This window comes from Onychomys torridus, chromosome 22, assembly GCF_903995425.1.
Source record: "Onychomys torridus chromosome 22, mOncTor1.1, whole genome shotgun sequence".
Lineage (NCBI taxonomy): Eukaryota > Metazoa > Chordata > Mammalia > Rodentia > Cricetidae > Onychomys > Onychomys torridus.
In genome coordinates, this window is record NC_050464.1 from 12200363 (window position 1) to 12218995 (window position 18633).

The window sequence follows — 18633 nt, forward strand, 5'->3', positions numbered from 1 at the left end:
GCTCATGACTGCCGATGCCTCCAGCTCTGAGGTATCCATCACCTTTGGTTGCCTGGGCACCTGCACTCATGTACACACACACACACACACACACACACACACACACACACACAACCAACAAACAATTCAAACTAAGGCTAAATCTTCAGTTTGGTTTGGTTTGGTTTGGTTTGGTTTGGTTTGGTTGGGGGTCTTATGTTTTGTTTTGTTCTTTTTTACAGACAGAATCTCAATATGCAGCCTTGGCTGTCCTGGAATTCTCTATGTAGACCAGACTGGGTTTGAACTCACAGAGATCTGGCTGCACCTACCTCTTGAGTGCTGGGATTAAAGGAGTGTGCCTGGGCTCAGAAATAAATCTTTAAAAAATTATTTTCAAAATAACAAGGGCTGGAATGTAGCTCATTGGGTAGAATGCCTGTCCAGCATGGTGATGCCTCCAGTTCCATCCCTCCTGGCATGCCAGTAACTAGTCACAGGGCAGGAGGATCAGAAGTTAGGGGTCATCCTCTTGTATAACAAGTCTGAAATTAGCCTGAGCTACATGAGATTAAGACACACACACACACACACACACACACACACACACACACACACACACACACACACAAAGGTGAAAAGAGAGTTGGGATATAGCTTAATAATAAAGGTCAGGCGGTGGTGGCGCATGCCTTTAATCCCAGCTCTCTGGAGGTAGAGCCAGGCGAATCTCTGAGTTTGAGGCCAGCCTGGGCCACAGAGTGAGTTCCAGAAAAGGCGCAAAGCTACACAGAGAAACCGTCTCAAAAAAAAATAATAATAATAAAAATAAAATAATATAGGTCTTTCCTAGAATCAGCTGTAGAGCACCTGCCTAGAGTCCCCCAGTGAGGGGCTGGGGTGTGGCTCAGTGGTAGAGCCCCTGCCTAGAATCCCCCAGTGAGGGGCTGGGGTGTGGCTCAGTGGTAGAGCACCTGCCTAGAGTCCCCCAGTGAGGGGCTGGGGTGTGGCTCAGTGATAGAGCACCTGCCTAAGATGTGCACAACCGCCAGTACTTGGAAATAAAACAAGTATGAAATAAGTAAATGCAAGCTACTAATTGTACCTGTGTGCCCCTTTCCTGGTTTAATGTCTTCCCTGGAAAATGCGCAGTCACCTGGGTTGCCATTTCCATAACTGTCAGGTGGAAAGCTTGTGAGATGCTAGGGAAAGTCCCACACAGCTGCCCAGGGTTGGTGTGTGTTCGCCGTGCTGAATCCCAGAGTCACTGACTCCATGGCTGTTGGTTTGGCTCTCGGCTGAGTTCCTCCTTCTTCCCCAGCCCTCCGCTACCTCTGCTTTGCTGGTCACTAACCAGCATGCAAACAGCCTTTGATTCTCACTCTGTGGAAGCCTGTCCCCATTCCACCAGGGCAAATGGCTGTATGGGGCACAATGAGTCTGGCAGTCTAGCTCAATGGTTGTCACCCTCTCAGTGGTGTCAGAGTGCCCCACCCTCGGGCTTTGTTTTCCCAAGTAAGTGTGCTAAAGGTGGGGAGAGGCTGTGGATTCTACAAATGCAATAGTCCAGGCTGGAATCTCACATAAGAAAACCATAGCAGCTGGGCGGTGGTGGTGCACGCCTTTAATCCCAGCACTTGGGAGGCAGAGGCAGGCGTATCTCTGAGTTCGAGGCCAGCCTGGTCTACAATGTAAGTTTTAGGACAACCAGGACTGTTACATGGGGAAACTCTGTCTTGAAAACCCAAAAAGAAAAAAGAAAACCGTAGCATCCTACAATTCAGAGGAAGCTTGTGGGACGAGTGCTAAGCTCACAGACTTTCTTTTTAATGATTTATTTATTTTATTTCACATGCATTTGTGTTTTGCCTGCAAGTATGTCTGTATAAATGTGTCAGATCCCCTGGAGCTGGAACTACAGACAGTTGTGAACTGCCATGTGGTTGCTGGGAACAGAACCTGGGTCCTCTGGAAGAGCAGCCGGTGCTCTCAACCACTGAGCCTTCCAGCCCTACAGGCCCTCGCTTTACAGGCTGTAAATTAGAAAAGCCAGCCGGGCGGTGGTGGCACACGCCTGTAATCCCAGCACTCGGGAAGCAGAGGCAGGTGGATCTCTGTGAGTTAAAGGCCAGCCTGGTCTACAGAGTGAGATCCAGGACAGGCTCCAAAACTACAGAGAAACCCTGTCTTGAAAAACAAACAAACAACAACAACAACAACAAAAAAGCCAGCTTTAGCTGGAGTTGTGCTCACTCGGTGGCATGTTGCCTAGCACTGAAGAAGTCCTGGGTTCCATCCCCAGCACTGCATGCACTGGGCATGGTGTTGCACACCTGTAATCCCAGTACACGAGGAAGCAGGAGGGTCAGCAAGAGGTTTAAGATCATCCTCAGATACAGAGATGATGAGGCCAGCCTGGGCTACATGAAGTCCTTTCTGGACAAAACAAGTGTGTGTGGGGAGTGGGGGCAGATGAAATGGCTCAGTGGGTAAGGGTGTTTGCCGTTGAGCCTGACAACCTGAGTTCAATCCCCAGGCACCCATGTGATGGAGAGGGAGAACTGACTCCTGAAAGCTGTCTTCTGGTGTCCACATCCACACAATGTATACATGTATACACACAATAAATAAACAAACAAATAAGTAGAGGGAACAAAGAAAGGAAGAAAGAAAAGCCAGTTTTAGTCAGTTTGTGTTTGGGCCAGAGAGCCTTAGAGAGTGGCCTGGAGGGTGTAACCATAGTTGGGCTACCCATTGTCATCACAGACGCTAAAGCCACAGCTGAATCACATTTCCTGATCTTTATTTAGTTAAGCTACAAGCCTGGAGGAGCTTCATTAGTGATTTTTATTTTTAGAGTTTTCAGAAGAGTAATGAAGTCAGTTTAAACATGCATTTATACTGGGCTGGCTAGATGGGTCACTGGGCAGAGGCACTTCCCACCAAGCCCGAGAACCTGAGTTTGAGCCCCAGGACCCACATGGTGGGAGGAGAGAACCAATCTTGTAAGTTATCCTCTGACCTCCACACACATGCTGTGACACTTGCCAATCACACATGAATTAGTAAATGTAAAACTAAATAAACAAAAATGGAATGTTTTCTTTAGGCGGGATCTCACTATGTAGCCCTGGCTGTCCTAGAACTCACTCTGTGTAAACCAGGCTGGCCTCAAACTCACAAAGATCTGCCTGCCTCTGCCTCCTGAGTGCTGGGATTAAAGGCGTGCGCCACCACCGCCTGGCCAAAACTGTTTCTTTCTTTCTTTTTTAATGTTTTATAAAATCTTTATTGACAGATAATTCACATAATATACAATTTTCCTGTTTGCACAATTTGATAGACTTTAGTCCAGCATTCTCATAGGCCCATGACACCATCACCATTTCCTGTTTTAGAACATCGCTGTCTTCAATTTCATGATAATTTGGTGATTACATTTCACCTTATTTTTTTTAATGAATATAATATTTACAATTGTAACCATTTTTAAGTTCACAATTCACTGGCATGAATTACATTCAAGTTATTAATTACACAGATGATATTCATTTATTACGCTCATGATATTAATTACATTTGTGGTATTCATTGATTACATTTACATAACTATATTTATGATATTCATTAATTATATTAATTTTATTGGTTAATTACACTCATTATATTATGTCCTGATACTACTGTCCATTTGTGGGGCTTTTCCATCATGCAAAACAGAAACTCTCTACTTACAAAATTATTGCTCTATATTCCTTTCTTTTCCATCTTGAGATAACGTCTAATCTTTCTGTCTCTATAAATTTGTATATTCTAAATACTTCATGTAATACAATTCTATAGTATGTCCTTTTTAAAAAAAGATTGATTGATTGATTGATTGATTGATTATGTATACAGTGTTCTACCTGCATATATGGCTGCAGAGCAGAAGAGGGTGCCAGATCTCATTACAGATGGCTGTGAGTCACCATGTGGTTGCTGGGAATTGAACTCAGGACCTTTGGAAGAGCAACTATATATATATATATAGCCTCCATGGTTCTGTGGGTTGCAGTCTGATTGTTCTTTGCTTTATATCTAGAATCCACTTATAAGTGAGTACATACCATGTTTGTCTTTCTGGGTTAGGGTTACCTCACTCAGGATGATTTTTTTTTCTAGATCCATTCATTTGCCTGCAAATTTCATGCTGTCATTGTTTTTCTCTGCTGAGTAGTACTCCATTGTGTATATGGACCACATTTTCTTAATCCATTCTTCAGTTGATGGGCATCTAGGTTGTTTCCATGTTCTGGCTATTATGAATAGTGCTGCTATGAACATAGTTGAGCATGTATCTTTGTGGTATAGTTGAGCATTCCTTGGGTATATGCCCAAGAGTGGTATGGCAGGGTCTTGAGGTAGATCAATTCCCAATTTTCTGAGAAACCACCATACTGATTTCCACAGTGGTTGTACAAGTTTGCATTCCCACCAACAGTGGAGGAGTGTTCCCTTTGCTCTGTATCCTCTCCAACATAGACTGTCATTAGTGTTTTTGATCTTAGCCATTCTGACAGGTGTAAGGTGCTATCTCAGAGTCATTTTGATTTGCATTTCTCTGATGATTAAGGATGTTGAATATTTTTTTACATGTCTTTCAGCCATTTGTGATTCTTCTTTTGAGAATTCTGTTTAGCTCTTTAGCCCATTTTTAAATTGGATTGTTCAGTATTTTGATGTCTAGTTTCTTGAGTTCTTTATATACTTTGGTGATCAGTCCTCTGTCAGATGTGGGGTTGGTAAAGGTCTTTTCCCATTTTGTAGGCTGTCTTTTTGCCTTATTGACCAAGTCTTTTGCCCTACAAAAGCTTCTCAGTTTCAAGAGGTCCCATTTATTAATTGTTGTGCTCAGTGTCTGTGCTGCTGGTGTTATATTTAGGAAGTGATCTCCTGTGCGAATGTGTTCAAGAGTACTTCCTACTTTCTCTTCTATAAAGTTTAGTGTAAATGGATTTATGTTGAGGTCTTTGATCCACTTGGACTTGAGCAAAACTGTTTCTTATATAGCAGAAAGAATGATGGTGGTTTAGGTCGGCGTTTGTGATTTTGAGATAGGATCTTACTACATGGTCCAGGCTGACTGACCTTCTCCATCCTCCTACTTCAGCCTCCCCAGTGCTGGGATGATGAGCCCGAGTCACCACACCCAGCCTTAGATGGTAACAGTAAATCACGGAAAGAGGGGAGAAAGGCGGGAACAGAGGACAGAGAGACAGAGAGACAGAGAGAAAGGCTAACGTGGAGCTCAGAGAATGACCTCAGAGGAAGGGGGAAACAATAGTTTAGTCTTGGACATCAAGATAATGGCATTTGGGGCTAAGGACATGGTTTAATTGGTGACGTGTCAGCTGTGTAAGCTTAAGGACTTGATTTGGATCCCCAAACCCATATGGCGGCACACATCTGTAAGGTCAGGGCTGGGGAGGCAGAGACAGAAAGATCCCTGGACCTACCTGGTGGTCAGCCAGCCTGGCCGAATCCGTGAGCCCCAGGCTCAGTGAGAGACTCTGTCTCAGAAAAAGAAAAAAAAAGTTGGAGCCTGTCATGTTGGCACCTGCCTTTATCCTGGCACTCAGGAGGCAGAGGCAGAATGGGGGGCGGGGATCTCTGAGTTTGAGGCTAGCCTGTTCTGCATAACAAGTTCCAGGCTAGCCAGAGTTGCATGGTGAGGTGGTCTAAAAGAGAAACTAAGGCAGCGTGATAGAGGTAAATTGACACCGACAAGTGACCCCCCCCACATGTGTGCCCATATATGCATATGCATCGCCACATATGTATACACAGATGCAAATGCTCACACACACCACATACTCACAGGAAGAAACACATGCGCAGTGGAGCAGGAACACGTGGAATTTCCTTGAGATCACAAATGTCAGTTCCTTCCTCAAAACAATTAGAGAAGGTAGTAAGTGGGACAGAAAACAGCCCAGTCATCAATAGCTTTTATGCTCATGAACGGCAGCCAGGAGAGAAAGCACCATTTATACATCCAGTAAAGACAGAACACTTAGTATAAAACCTAGCGAAGCCCAGAGAAGACCTTTATGGCATGGAACTGAGACACGCACATCATCCACTCTGCAGCCTAAGATCAAGAGGCAGGGTGTGGCGGCATACGCCTGTGGTCACAGCACCGGAGAGGCTGAGGCAGGAAGATTGTGAGTTTGAGGCTAGCCTGGGATACTTAGTGTCTGGAGGGGAAAAGAAGCAGATGCAGATCGATGGAAAGCATATTTGGATGAGCCGACATCCTGACAGTATCTATTGCTTTCCCTAAATTAGTTTACCCAGTGAGGCTGATCCTGGTTAGAAATATCTGCAGCAAGCTTGCTTCCGAATGGAGGGAAGTCGGTGTTTAGGTTCACATAATAAGTAAATGTGGCCCAGAGGCTGCCTCTGGTAAAGTGCTTGCTGAATGGGAACGAGGACCTGAGGTGTTTTTGGTTGTTGTTATTTGTTTATTTATTTGTTGTTTGTTTCGAGACAGGGTTTCTCTGTGTAGCTTTGGAGCCTGTCCTGAAACTTGCTCTATAGCCCAGGCTGACCTCGAATTCACAGAGATCCGCCTGCCTCTGCCTCCTTAAAGGCGTGCTCCACCACCGCCTGGCTGAGGACCTGAGTTTGTTTCCAGAATCCAGGATTGGTTGTTGTTGTTGTTGTTTTAATGCCAGGCATGATGGTTTTCCTTTGTAGTTCTAGTATTGGAGAGGCAAGGCAGGAGGGTTGCTGGAGCTCAATGGTGAGCTAGCCTTGATGAATGTGTAAGCTCCAGGATCAGTGAGAGCCCCTGTCTCAAAAATAATATGGCAATGTGACCAAGGAGGACACCCAGTGAAGACCTCTGGTCTCCATTCACACATACATGAACACACACACACACACACACACACACACACACACACACACACGCATGCACAATTTTGAAAGATAGCCAGGTCGAGCAGAACAGAAAGTTCAGAAGGCCCTGGATGTAGTATAGAAGTAGTCAGTGGGAAAAGAATGGTCTGTAAAATGACTGATGTTGGGCCACCTGGATGGGCTGGGGATGAAGCTTGGTAGAGTGCTGGCCTAGTCTGCATGAAGTCCTGAGTTCAACTTCTGGCACCACAGGAACAGGGTATGGGGGTTCACAGTGTAATTCCAGCACATAGGAAGTGGAGGCAGAAGGGTCAGGAATCCAAGGTCATCCTCCACTATACAGCCAGTTTTGGAGACAGCCTGCATGGCATAAGCCCTGTCTCCAGTATATATACATGAAAGGGGAGAGTTAGGAAGAGGGAGAGGGTCAAAAGGAATGGAAAAAAAAAAAACAAGAAAAAGTAGAGGGGGTGAATATGACCAAAATACCTTACATGTATGTATGAAAATGGCATGAGACCCATTATTATAATTAATATATGCTAATAAGGGTTAGGGGTTTAGCTCAGTGGTAGAGCATTTGCCTAGCAAGCACAAAGCCCTGGGTTCGATCCTCAGCTCAAATATATATATGCTAATAAAATCATTAAAATGTAAATGTAAAAAATTTAAAGATAAAGTTGGGACCATGGAGACTATCGTCCTCCCAAAGTGTGTGTGGCTTTCCTGATGGCTTATATGGCTGACTGTGTGTGCTGTCACTGACTGGCATGCCCTAATCACACCTGATAAAATGGAGGTGTCTGCATACACAGATCAGCACAGCTGACAGATCAAGACAGAAATGGGCCAGGCAGTGTGGTGCACACCTTTAATCTCAGCACTGAGGAGGCAGAGTCAGGCATGGAATACAGAGTGAGTTCCAGGACAGCCAGGGATACACAGAGAAACCCTGTCTTGAAAAAACAAAATAAAAAAAGGGGGGACATTCTTTAAAAAATTTTTGTTTAGATTTATTTATGTCTGTGAATATTTTGCCTACATGTGTGCATGTGTATCACATGTGTGCCTGCTGTCCAAGGAGGTCAGAAGGTCCAGATCCCTGGAAGTGGAGTTATGCACGGTTGTGAGGCACCATGTGGGTGCAGGGAATCAAACTTCAGTCCTCTGTGAGAATAGCAAGTGCTCTTAACTGCTGATCATCTCTCCAGCTTCTCTCAATGGCATTTGCTGTTGTTGTTGGCTTTTTTGTTTGCTTGTTTTTGTTTTTGTTTTTGTTTTTGTTTTTGTTTTTCCTGAGACAGAGTTTCTCTGTGTAGTTTTGGTTCCTGTCCTGGATCTCACTCTGTAGACCAGGCTGGCTTCGAACTCACAGAGATCTGCCTGTTTCTGCCTCCCAAGTGCTGGGATTAAAGGCATGTGCCACCCATTTTTTTTTTTCCAGAGCTGAGTGAGGATGGAACCCAGGGTGTTGCGCTTGCTAGGCAAGCACTCTACCACTGAGCTAAATCCTCAACCCCTTGTTTTTTTTTTTTTTTTTTTTTTAATACAGGGTCTCTTTATGTTGTCCCAGCTTCCTGGAACTTGCTATGTATAGCAGGCTGGTCTCTGGAACTCACAGAGGTTCTCCTGCCTCTGTCTCCCATGTACAAGGGATTAAAGGTGTGTGCCACCATGCCTGGCTTCCAAAATGACATTTTTTTTTTTTTGAGCCATCTCTCCAACCCACCAAAATGACATTCTTAACATGCATCTTAAGAGAATGAAGTTCTCAGGCAGAAAGTGAGACCATAGAGCACAGGTGTGGGCTTCTCAAGGAAGAGTCTCTCCTTTCTCTTTATAAGTCATACACCCCATCCTGGTGGGGTTTGAAGCTATTTCCCCCTGAGGCAAACATTCTCAACCTTCCTGATGCTAGGACCCTTTTATTACAGTTTCTCATGTTGTAGTGACCCGCAACCACAAAATTATTTTCGTTGCTACTTCATAACTGTATTTTTGCAACTGTTAGGAATCATAATGTAAGGATCGGTGTTTTCTGATGGTCTTAGGCGACGCTTGTGAAAGGGTTGTTTGACAGCCAGGGGGTTGAGACCCACAGGTTGAAAACTGCCGCTCTAAGTGTTGCTAAGGAACCTAAAGGAAATCCACAGGGTGGAGCCTGAGTGGCATCTGGCAGGGTTACTATTGAACAAGGTAAAACTCCAGCTCTGAGGCATGCAGGATGCTGGGCATCTTTACTGCAAAGGAAGTTAACTGTCTTGTCTGAGAAACCCAGAATATATATAGGAGAATGAGATTCCTCTCGTGGCCATACACGCTGCAGCCCTACACCTGGTTCCTGGCTATTTAAAGATAATTAAGATAACGTCTTTTTTTTTTTTTCAAGACAAGGTTTTTCTGTGTAGCTTTGGAGTCTGTCCTGGGACTCCATCTGTAGACTAGGCTGGCCTCGAATCTTCCTGCCTATGCCTCCTGAGTGCTAGGATTAAAGGCTCATGCCACCACCGCCCAGCAACATGTCTTTACGTAGAAGGAGTATTATTTCTGTGTTGGCCACCTTCACAGCAAATGCCAGCTGTGCTGGAGTTCTTGCTTCTCAGCATCATCCATGCTTGGGTGAGAGAGCTTCCTTCTTTTCTCATGTCTTGATAAATCCCCCTCTTTCAATTTTGCCTCATAAAGAACCAATAAATCCTCCAATGCAGTTTCAGAAACTGATGTGAATCCTAGGTATATTTCACACAGCCTCTGCAAAGGTGGCTTGACCTCTGATTCAGGTTGTCTCCTGCTTCTTTGGGCTCCCACTCAAAGACCCAGTGTTGGAATCTGGTCTTCCAAATCTGTCAAAATCTCTTTTGGGTTCCCAGCTTTTGGTCTGTCTCTTCTAGAATCAAATAACCCCTCAGGGAAAATGGCTTGAAGAACAGGCTGAGTGTGCAGAATTTGTTATTTCCCCTCTGCTCACTGACCTCATCACACTTACTGCTATGACACCACTGTGTTTCCGCAGAATGGAACCAATCTTGCCCCCTCTGTTCCTTCCATTCTGGGCACTGAGCTTCCAGGATCCTCCTCCTCCCCAGTGCTGTGATTACAACATCGACAACATGCTTACCTTCCTTCCTTCCTTCCTTCCTTCCTTCCTTCCTTCCTTCCTTCCTTCCTTCATTTATTTTGTTTTGTTTTGTTTTTTCGAGACAGGGTTTCCCTGTGTAGCTTTGCGCCTTTCCTGGAACTCACTTGGTAGCCCAGGCTGGCCTTGAACTCACAGAGACCTGCCTGGCTCTGCCTCCCGAGTGCTGGGATTAAAGGTGTGTGCCACCACCGCCCGGCTGCTTAGCTTTATTATTATTATTTTTAATGTGAATTTTGGAGATGAAACCCAGTGAGTTTCACTTTAACAACTGAACTGTACCTCTAGTCCTTCCCCCCTTTTCTTTTTTGATTTTTTTTTTTTTTTTTTGAGACAGGGTTTCTCTGTGTAACTTTGGAGCCTGTCCTGGATCTTATTCTGTAGCCCAGGCTGTCCTCGAACTCACAGAGATCCGCCTGCCTCTGCCTCTCGAGTGCTGGGCTTAAAGGCGCGCCCAACCACTGCCCAGCTTCTTTTTTTATTTTCTGAGACATCATGTATCCCTATGCTACCAGGCCCAGATAAAGTGTAAAAACTACTACTGTTATTATTTGTGGTGCCGAGGAGGGAATTGACAAGGGCTTCAGCTTTAATTATATCACCACCACCCTCTTTTTCTTTTGAGACAAGAGTCTCACTATGCAGCATTGGTTGGCCGGCAACTCATTATGTAGACCAGGCTGGTATCATAGTAATAGAGATCCACTTGCCTCTGCTTCCTGAATGCTGGGATTAAAGGCCAGTGACACCATGACCAGCTATCCCCGGCGGCACTTTAGATTACACTTTACTGCGTGTGTGTGTGTGTGTGTGTGTGTGTGTGTGTGTGTGTGTGTGTGTGTTTGGAGGTCAGAAGAAAACTGGTGGGAGTTGGCTTTCCTTCAGCCCTATATGTGGGTCCTGGGCATCTGACTAAGGTTATCAATCTTTACAACAGGCGCTTTTACCATCGGAACCGTCTCACGGGCCCTAATTTGGTTTTTGGAGACAGGATATCATGTATCCCAGGTCCATAATTCATTACACAGCTCAGGTTGATCCTGAGTTCTGATCCTCCTGCCTCCCATCTCTTCCGTGCTGGGATTATAGGCATGCTCCCCAACAACAGGGTCTTATATAATTTAGTCTGGCTTCGAACTCCCTATGTAGACGAAGTGAACTCCTAATCCTCCTGCTTCAACTTCCCTAGGGCTGGGAAAACAGGTTTGCGCCTCCAAGCCCGGATGTCCTCAGATTTACAAGCTTTACCATGCTGGAATTCTCAGAGCTGCATTCCACCTGCCCTGCCCGGCATCAGAGGCTTGAATCCCGCTGCACGTGCCCACGCCTCCAGGAGTTGCCTCGGCAACTGCCCGCTCGCTCAGCTCCGAAAGATGACGCCACTATCCTGCGCCGGGCTTGCTCCCTCCCTTGCGGCGGCCATTGGCTGGCTGGAAGAGGGACGCGAGTTCCGTCCAATGGACAGCGCCGCTCTTCTGAGGGCGGGACGGCGCGGAACCTGTAGAGCTGGTGGTGGAGGCGCGTGGCCGAGGCGTGCGAGAGTGGGTGCTGCAGGTGCGTGGTTGGCGGGTGCCGGGCGGGTTGGGAGGTGGTCGGAGCCTCTGGGGAGACGTCGTCCTGGACCCAGCCGTGCGTATATGCCCGGCCCTCCACGTGGGTCCCCATAGGTCTGTCCAGCCATCCAGCCACCCACCTTTCCATTCACCCCTATGGATGCATCCGTTCGCCTACCCCTCCACCTACTTATCCATCTATCCACCCCTCTACCCACTTAATCCAGCTACCTACCCACCCATTCTCCCACATCCTTCATCCTCCTACCCACCATGTATCCATGCACCCAGCAGTTCTTCCATTCATCCATCCTTACAAGTTGGGTGTGGTGGACAGAGGAGAGTTGCTACCAGCCCCAGTCCAACCTTGTCTACCAAATGAGACTCTTTCAAAAAAGCAAAAGATTCTTTGGGTTTCTTTTATGTGTTGGCGTCACTCAAGGCTTTGCGACATAGCAGAGGACAAAGTAGGAATCCTAGATTTATGAGGCCAGGTTCTAGACTGGAGAAGATCACGTATTAGTGGTCTTGGGTACCATGGAGTACCCAAGGGAGTCTGTTTTCTTCCTTGACCTTGCTGAGGCATAGTCTTTCTGGTTTCTGCTGCCCAGTGTGTGCCGGTCTGTACCTCCCATCTCACCATAGGCAAGGTGAGATGGCAGATGCACACCAGATTTTTATGTAGGTCCTGGGAATCGAACTCAGGTCGTCAGGCTTATACGGCAAGTGCTTTTCCCCCACTGTGTCTTCTCCCAGCTTCTTGTATTAGTTGCTGCATGAAGCTGCGTCTCTGGTTTCCATTTCCTAAATGACTAGTGATGTTTGGAGTCTTCTCAAGACCTTTGCCCATTCTAAAATTTGTGTGTGTCTGGGTTTGTGTATATGTATGCATGAATGCATGCATATGTGTGTGTGTGTGCATGCCTGTATGTGCATGCCTGCATATGCTTATATGTTCGTTTGTACTTGCATGCCTGTGTGTATGCTCGTGCCAGAGATCAACTTTAGATGGTATTCCGCAGAAGCCATCCACTTTGTATTTTCGTGACAGGGTTTCTCACTGGCCTGGAACTCTCCAGTTAGGCTAGGCTGGGGTGGAACTCAGGTTGTCAGCCTCGGTGGCAAGTGCTTCTACCTACTGAGCCATATTGCTGCCCCGCCCACCAAATTTCTTTGATTGTGGAGTTTCAAAAGTTCTTAGGGTCTGCACACAGATTTCTTGCTGGGCATGTGATTGGTAGACATGCCCTCCATGCCTTCAGTTGTCTTTACTTTTTTGCTAGCACTGTTCACTTGTTAGAAACTTTTAAAATTTGTTTAGTTTTTTTAATTAAAAAAATTGCTTATTTATTTGTTTATTTACTTGTGTGTGTGTGTGTGTGTGTGTGTGTGTGTGTGTCTGAATATATGTATGTGTACCATGTGTGTAGGATCCCATGGAGGTCAGAGGAGGCATCAGATCTCCTGGAACTAGCGTTGTGAGCCACTATGTGGGTGCTTGGAATTGAACCCAGGTCCTCTTAACTGCCGAATCATCTCTCCCAGCCCCTTTATATTCTGTTTTTACATATCTGTCTGTCTGTCTATCTGTTTATTCATTTATTTATTGGTTTTTCGAGACAGGGTTTCTCTGTAGCTTTGGTGCCTGTCCTAGAACTCACTCTGTAGACCAGGCTGGCCTCGAACTCACAGAGATCCCTCTGGCTCTGCTTCCCGAGTGCTGAGATTAAAGGCATGCGCCACCACTGCCCGGCCCCTATATTTTATTTTGAATTGTGTGTGTGTGTCCAGAGGTGTTGGATCTGGATCTAGCTAGAGTTACAGGCAATTGTGAACTGTCTGATATTGGTGCTGGGAACTGAACTTGGGTTTTCTGCAAGAGCTCTTAACCACTGAGCTCCCCTAAACCAAGGACAGGACTTTGTAGTTATGATGTAGTCTACCTTATTTTTCCTTCACCTATCTAGTTATTGGTATTTTATCTGAGAAACTGCCGTCATCTCTAGGGTCATCTCCGGAATTCTAACCATCTTAGGTCTGGTACGTTAAATTGGTGTATGACTAATTCCAACTCTCAGGAGGCAACAGAAGCAGAAGCAGCTGGATCTCTGTGAGTTCAGGGTCAGCCTGGTCTACATTGTGAGACCCTGCTTTAAAAAAAGAAAGGACGTGTATTAGGCTTGGATTCTTTTGCCTGTGGGGTTTGGTCCAGCCTGAGTTAGCTCTGTATGGGTGGGGAGGTTCATAAACACATTTTCCGTGGCTCTCCAGTTGTCCTCTAGCTCTGCTGAGTAGATTGCTCTTCGAATTGTCTAAGCACCCTTGTTGAAAGTCACTTGACCCCGAACCAAAGCAGATGTTTTCTAGAACAAACACTTAGTGCCTCAGTTGCGAGTTGGTCTCTCTTAGAACCTTATGGTGGAGAACCTCCTCCCCCTCCTCCCCCTCCTCTTCCTCCTCCTCCTCCTCTTCCTCCTCTTCCTCCTCCTCCTCCTCCTCCTCCTTCCTCCTCCTCCTCCTCCTTCTTCTTCTTCACAAATAGACTTGTGATTCACTTTTTAGTGCTAACTCCCAGGGTGACCGCAGACCCGGCTTCTCTCCTCAGCGGTGTGTAAATATTTGCTGAACTTTCCTTAGTTCTCTAACGAGGTAATTGGCTGGTATCACCACCCCTATTTTCAGTGTTCCTGTGTCAACAGTCTCTCCTTTTACGATTTCTTATTACACTGTTAATTGAAATCTGTAGCCTCTGGCTTCAAATCTTCTTTTTTTCAAATGAGGAGGCTTAATTAAAAAAAAAAATTACATAGAGCTTGGAGTTTCCTGATTCTAGAATAGTAATATTCTTTCCATGTGCCATAGTCAGTCAGTGAGAGCCCCAGTCGGGACAGGGATGCCCCGATGTCCCGCCCACCTGGGCTGCAGCTTCACAGCACATGCTCAAGGCCCTGCCTCACAGTTATATATGACTGCAGATTTGTTCTCTGGGGGGTGTTCATGCCTTCTAGTTCTCTCCCATTTTCCCCTCTGTGCCTGTCCTCTGCCTCTTTTTCTTCTTTCTTTCCTTTTCTATTTTGTGCTAGGGATTGAACCTGGGACCTTTCGTATTAGCCACTGAGTTGATCTCCAGCTCTATAGTTACCGTTGTTGTTGTTACTGTTCTCACTTGTGTGTTCCAGGCCAACCTGGAGTGTCTTATGCTCTTCCTGTTTCTGCCTCCTGAGTGCTGGGATTACAGACGTGTCCAGAGTGGCAGGATCTTCCTGTGTAGTTTACGCTGTCCTGAAACTTGTGATCTTCCTCCCGTCTCAGCCTCCCAGCCGCGAAAACAGACCTGCACCACCATCCTTGCAAGTTGGTTTTACATTCATGTTTTTTTTTCCTGCTGTGTGAGGAGATAGACCTTAGGATTAGATTTGTCTCAGTGTCTCAAATCTAGCTTCATTCAGTCCTTCGGAATGGCTCGGGGCTCTGCATCAGCTTGGAGGAGAACGCCCCAGACCTCTCAGGGTCTTTCAGCCTCTCTACTCGTGGATGGGGCATAATACTGGTCACAGCTTGTGTAGGGGTGTGTCTTAGCCTAGATTTGGAGAACATGAAACTGTCCCCTACTATGTACTGGCTAAGCAATAGGCAGATGTCTGAATCTGGTGATGGTCAGTGAAGATGGTGGTGTTCTTAATCTTTTTCCTTTCCTTCTCTTCTTTTTCCTTTCTCCTCTCCCTCTCTTTCTCTCTCTCCCTCCCTCCCTCTCTTTCTCTTTCTTTCCCTCCCTCCCTCTCTCTTTCTTTCTTTGAGATAGGGGTCTATCTACATAGTACTGGCTATTCTGAACTCCCTGTGTAAACCAGGCTAGCCTAGAACTCCCTGAGATCCCCCTGCCTCTGCCTTCCAGTTGTGCCCAGCTATTACTCTTAATCTCAAGAGCCAGTGTTGAGTTAGAATACCACCTCAACGAGTTGAGGATTCAGCTCAGAGGTCGAGCACTTGCCTAGCAAGCACTAGGCCCTGGGTTTGATCCTCAGCTCCAAAAAAAAAAAGAAAAGAAAAGAAAAAAAAGAAATACCACCTCAGGCTTTGTGGTCCAGGCTTGCCCTCAGGGTGGAGGCTGTAGGGTCATACATTCAAGCCCTGCCTTGGCTGCAGAGTGAGCTCAAGAGGCCAGCCCAAGTCCTTTAGTAAAACCCTGTTTCAAAATCAAAGGGAAAAAAAAGTTAGCTATCCAGGTGGTGTAGTCTGTGGAGTCATATCCTGTTAAAGGGGAACTCCTGGAAGACAGCATGTTCACTGACCTTTTTTTTTCTTTCTTTCTTTCTTTTTTTTTTTTTAAAAAATAATATTCCCCATTCTTTTTTTTTTTTTAAGATTTATTTATTATATATACAATGTTCTGCCTGCATGTCAGAAGAGGGCACCAGATCTCATTACAGATGGTTGTGAGCCACCATGTGGTTGCTGGGAATTGAACTCAGGACCTCTGCTGAACAGCCAGTGCTCTTAACCGCTGAGCCATCTCTCCTTTTCTTTTATGTGTTTCTTATTGTATATGCGTGTGTATGTTCATGTGTGTATGCACATGTGTGCACATGTTGTGTGTTCATGTGTGTATGCACACGTGAGCACGTGTATTTGTAGGCGATAAGACCATCAGGCGTCTATCGCTCTCCATCATATTTTTTGAGACATAGTCTCTCACTGAGCCTGGAGCTCACCAGATCTGTTAGGCTGGCTAGCCAGCAAGCCTAAGGGATCCTCCCAGGTGCTGGCTTTGCAGGTGCACACCGTTATGCCTGACTTTTTTTCTCTCCTGTGTATTCTGGGGCTCAAGCTTAAGTCTCACGACTGCGCAGGAAGTACTTTATCAGCAGCCATAGCCCTGGTTAGCGTGTTTTATTTAAACCTCCCCTTATGTTATAATGGGAAAGTGCCCCTCCACTCCGTTTAACGGCACAACACTTTGTGGTACGAGGCCTCTTCCTTCCTACTGTTGACCGGCCTGTGTCGTCTCTTCCAGGATGGTAAAACATCAGAGAAAAGGTCCCGAGGGGACAGAGAAGAAGGGTAAAAAGCAAAAGATAACACCAGCAGAAGAGACACTGCGGGCATCTGAGGCCAGGCCAGGCCAGGAGGTGGCGGCCAGCCCCAAGGTAAATGATTCTGAGATAGGAACTTGGCTGCTGCGTGGGTGCCGGTGTTTACTGTGGACTGTGATGGACCAGCCTGGCCAGTGAAAGGCCTGGGAAAGAGCTGCCTCCTGGTTGTGCTCCAGGAACGTCTCTCCTTGATGTGTGTGTGTAGGGTATGGTCCAGGTACTTATGTCTAAAAACTCAAGTCTAGGGGCCAGGCCATGGCTCAGTGGTAGAGCACCTGCTTAGCATGTGGGAGACCCCGCCTTTTACCCCAGCACCAGAAAACAAACAGAATCCTTCATGTTTTATGAGGAAAAAAATTAATCATGTCTGTTTACTCATGTATGGACTCTTAGACCTCAGGGTGCCTGTCTGGAGGTCAAAAGACAGCTTTCAGGAGCCGGTTCTCTCTTTCCACAGTGTGGGTTCCAAGAGTTGAACTCAGCTTATCAGCCTTGGTGGTAATCACCTTTACCCACTGAGCCATCTTACTGGCCCAAGCAGTTGATTTTAATACTCACCAAGAGAGGGTGTGAACAGCGTTAAATGTTGTGTGGGTTTGTTTTTTACACTGTAGCATGTATCTGCCATGTGTATGCAGATACATTGAATTGTAAATTTTTTTTACATTTATGTGTTCATGTGTTGCACCTTCATGGTGTGTGTGTTAAGATCAGAGGACAACTCATGGAATTCAGCTCTCTCCTTCCACCAACGTGGGATTGAACTCAGGTCGTCAGGCTTGGCAGCAAGCTCCTTTACCTACTAAGCTATATTGCTGGCCACAGATGCATTTAAATTTTGACATTTCAAATCTTTTTCTTACCTGCAAAGTTCTGGGTATTAAACTCTGTCATTGATAGTAATTCACCTTTAAAATAGGCGCTTACTGCCCCCCAGACAAAATAAACGCTGGTCAGATGCACATGTCATGGCATGGCAGAACTTTGTTCTCTCATTATGTAGCTCAGGCAGGCCTCAAATTTGCGATCCCATTGCCTCTGCCTCCTGAGTGCTGGGATTCTAGGTGTGTGATATTACCCCTAACAAGAACTTTTCTATTCCACTGTGCTGGGGACGGAACCCAGGGGCTTTCCCATGCTAAGCAGCAGCTCAACCTCACAGCCCCACCTCAGGCTCCCAACCCTCCCTCCTCCTGTAGCCCACACACTTGCAGGGAACCTAATGTTTGAGAGGGACTGGCTGCCTCAACATTGTGCGCGCTCTCCTCTCTCTCTCTCTCAAGAAAGCAGGAAGCGATCTGGGCATGTTTTCTAGTCTTTCTTATGCTACATCTTGGTCTGATTCAGAGCCTAGAGTTCCCAGGAGAGCTGTAGGCTGGTGTTTGCTTTCCTGGTAGCTACAGGTGTCGGGAGGCGGAGCTCTGGGCTGTTCCACGGGTCTTTGGAGGAGGCCCAGGTGCGCTGGCCTGCTGATGGCAGGACCGCAGTGACGCAGTGATGTTCTGGTGGCATGGCCAGTGGGGGTGGCCAACAGGTTGTCAGCCACACTCCTGCTGAACGGAAATGAGAGTCTAGGGTGTGGTCCTCAGCTGGCAGGCACTATGGCCACTGTGACTTAGGACTGTAGCTTGGGGACTAGGTCCTTAGATCTCCTCCTCATGTTTCTGGAAGCCAGTCTTGCATACAGAATGAGGCCTTTCTCTGCCTAAGAATGCTGATCTTTGTGGATAAAAACATTTCTTCAGCTCTCATGGGAAATTGTTAGAAGGATGTGTCGGGCATATTTTTTTTTAAAGATAAAACAGGGAGAGCTGAACCTAAGCATTCAAGAAGGATGTGTTGCAAGGCCTGCAGCTTGGCAGTCCCATCCACTCAGGAACTCACGGAAAAGTACTGTGCTGGTCCAGTCCTGTCCCCCAGCGGCTCCAAATGAACCTCTGGACTCAGGGAAGGAAGAAGCCCCTGT

General features: G+C 46.3%; 1 protein-coding gene across 2 annotated transcripts in view; it reads left to right on the top strand.

The window, feature by feature from the left end:
- The first annotated feature begins 11509 nt into the window (after window positions 1–11509).
- The window catches only part of C22H7orf50 (chromosome 22 C7orf50 homolog), a 107252-nt gene continuing 100128 nt past the window's right edge, over window positions 11510–18633 (top strand). Inside the window, exons 1-3 of one of the 2 annotated variants that reach the window (XM_036171794.1) lie at window positions 11510–11575; window positions 14754–14928; window positions 16589–16721. In XM_036171794.1, the coding sequence (XP_036027687.1) occupies window positions 16590–16721 (132 nt within the window). In that variant the 5' untranslated portion in view covers window positions 11510–11575; window positions 14754–14928; window position 16589. The remainder of the gene's footprint in view (window positions 11576–14753; window positions 14929–16588; window positions 16722–18633) is intronic. The other variant, XM_036171793.1, reaches the window with a different exon arrangement.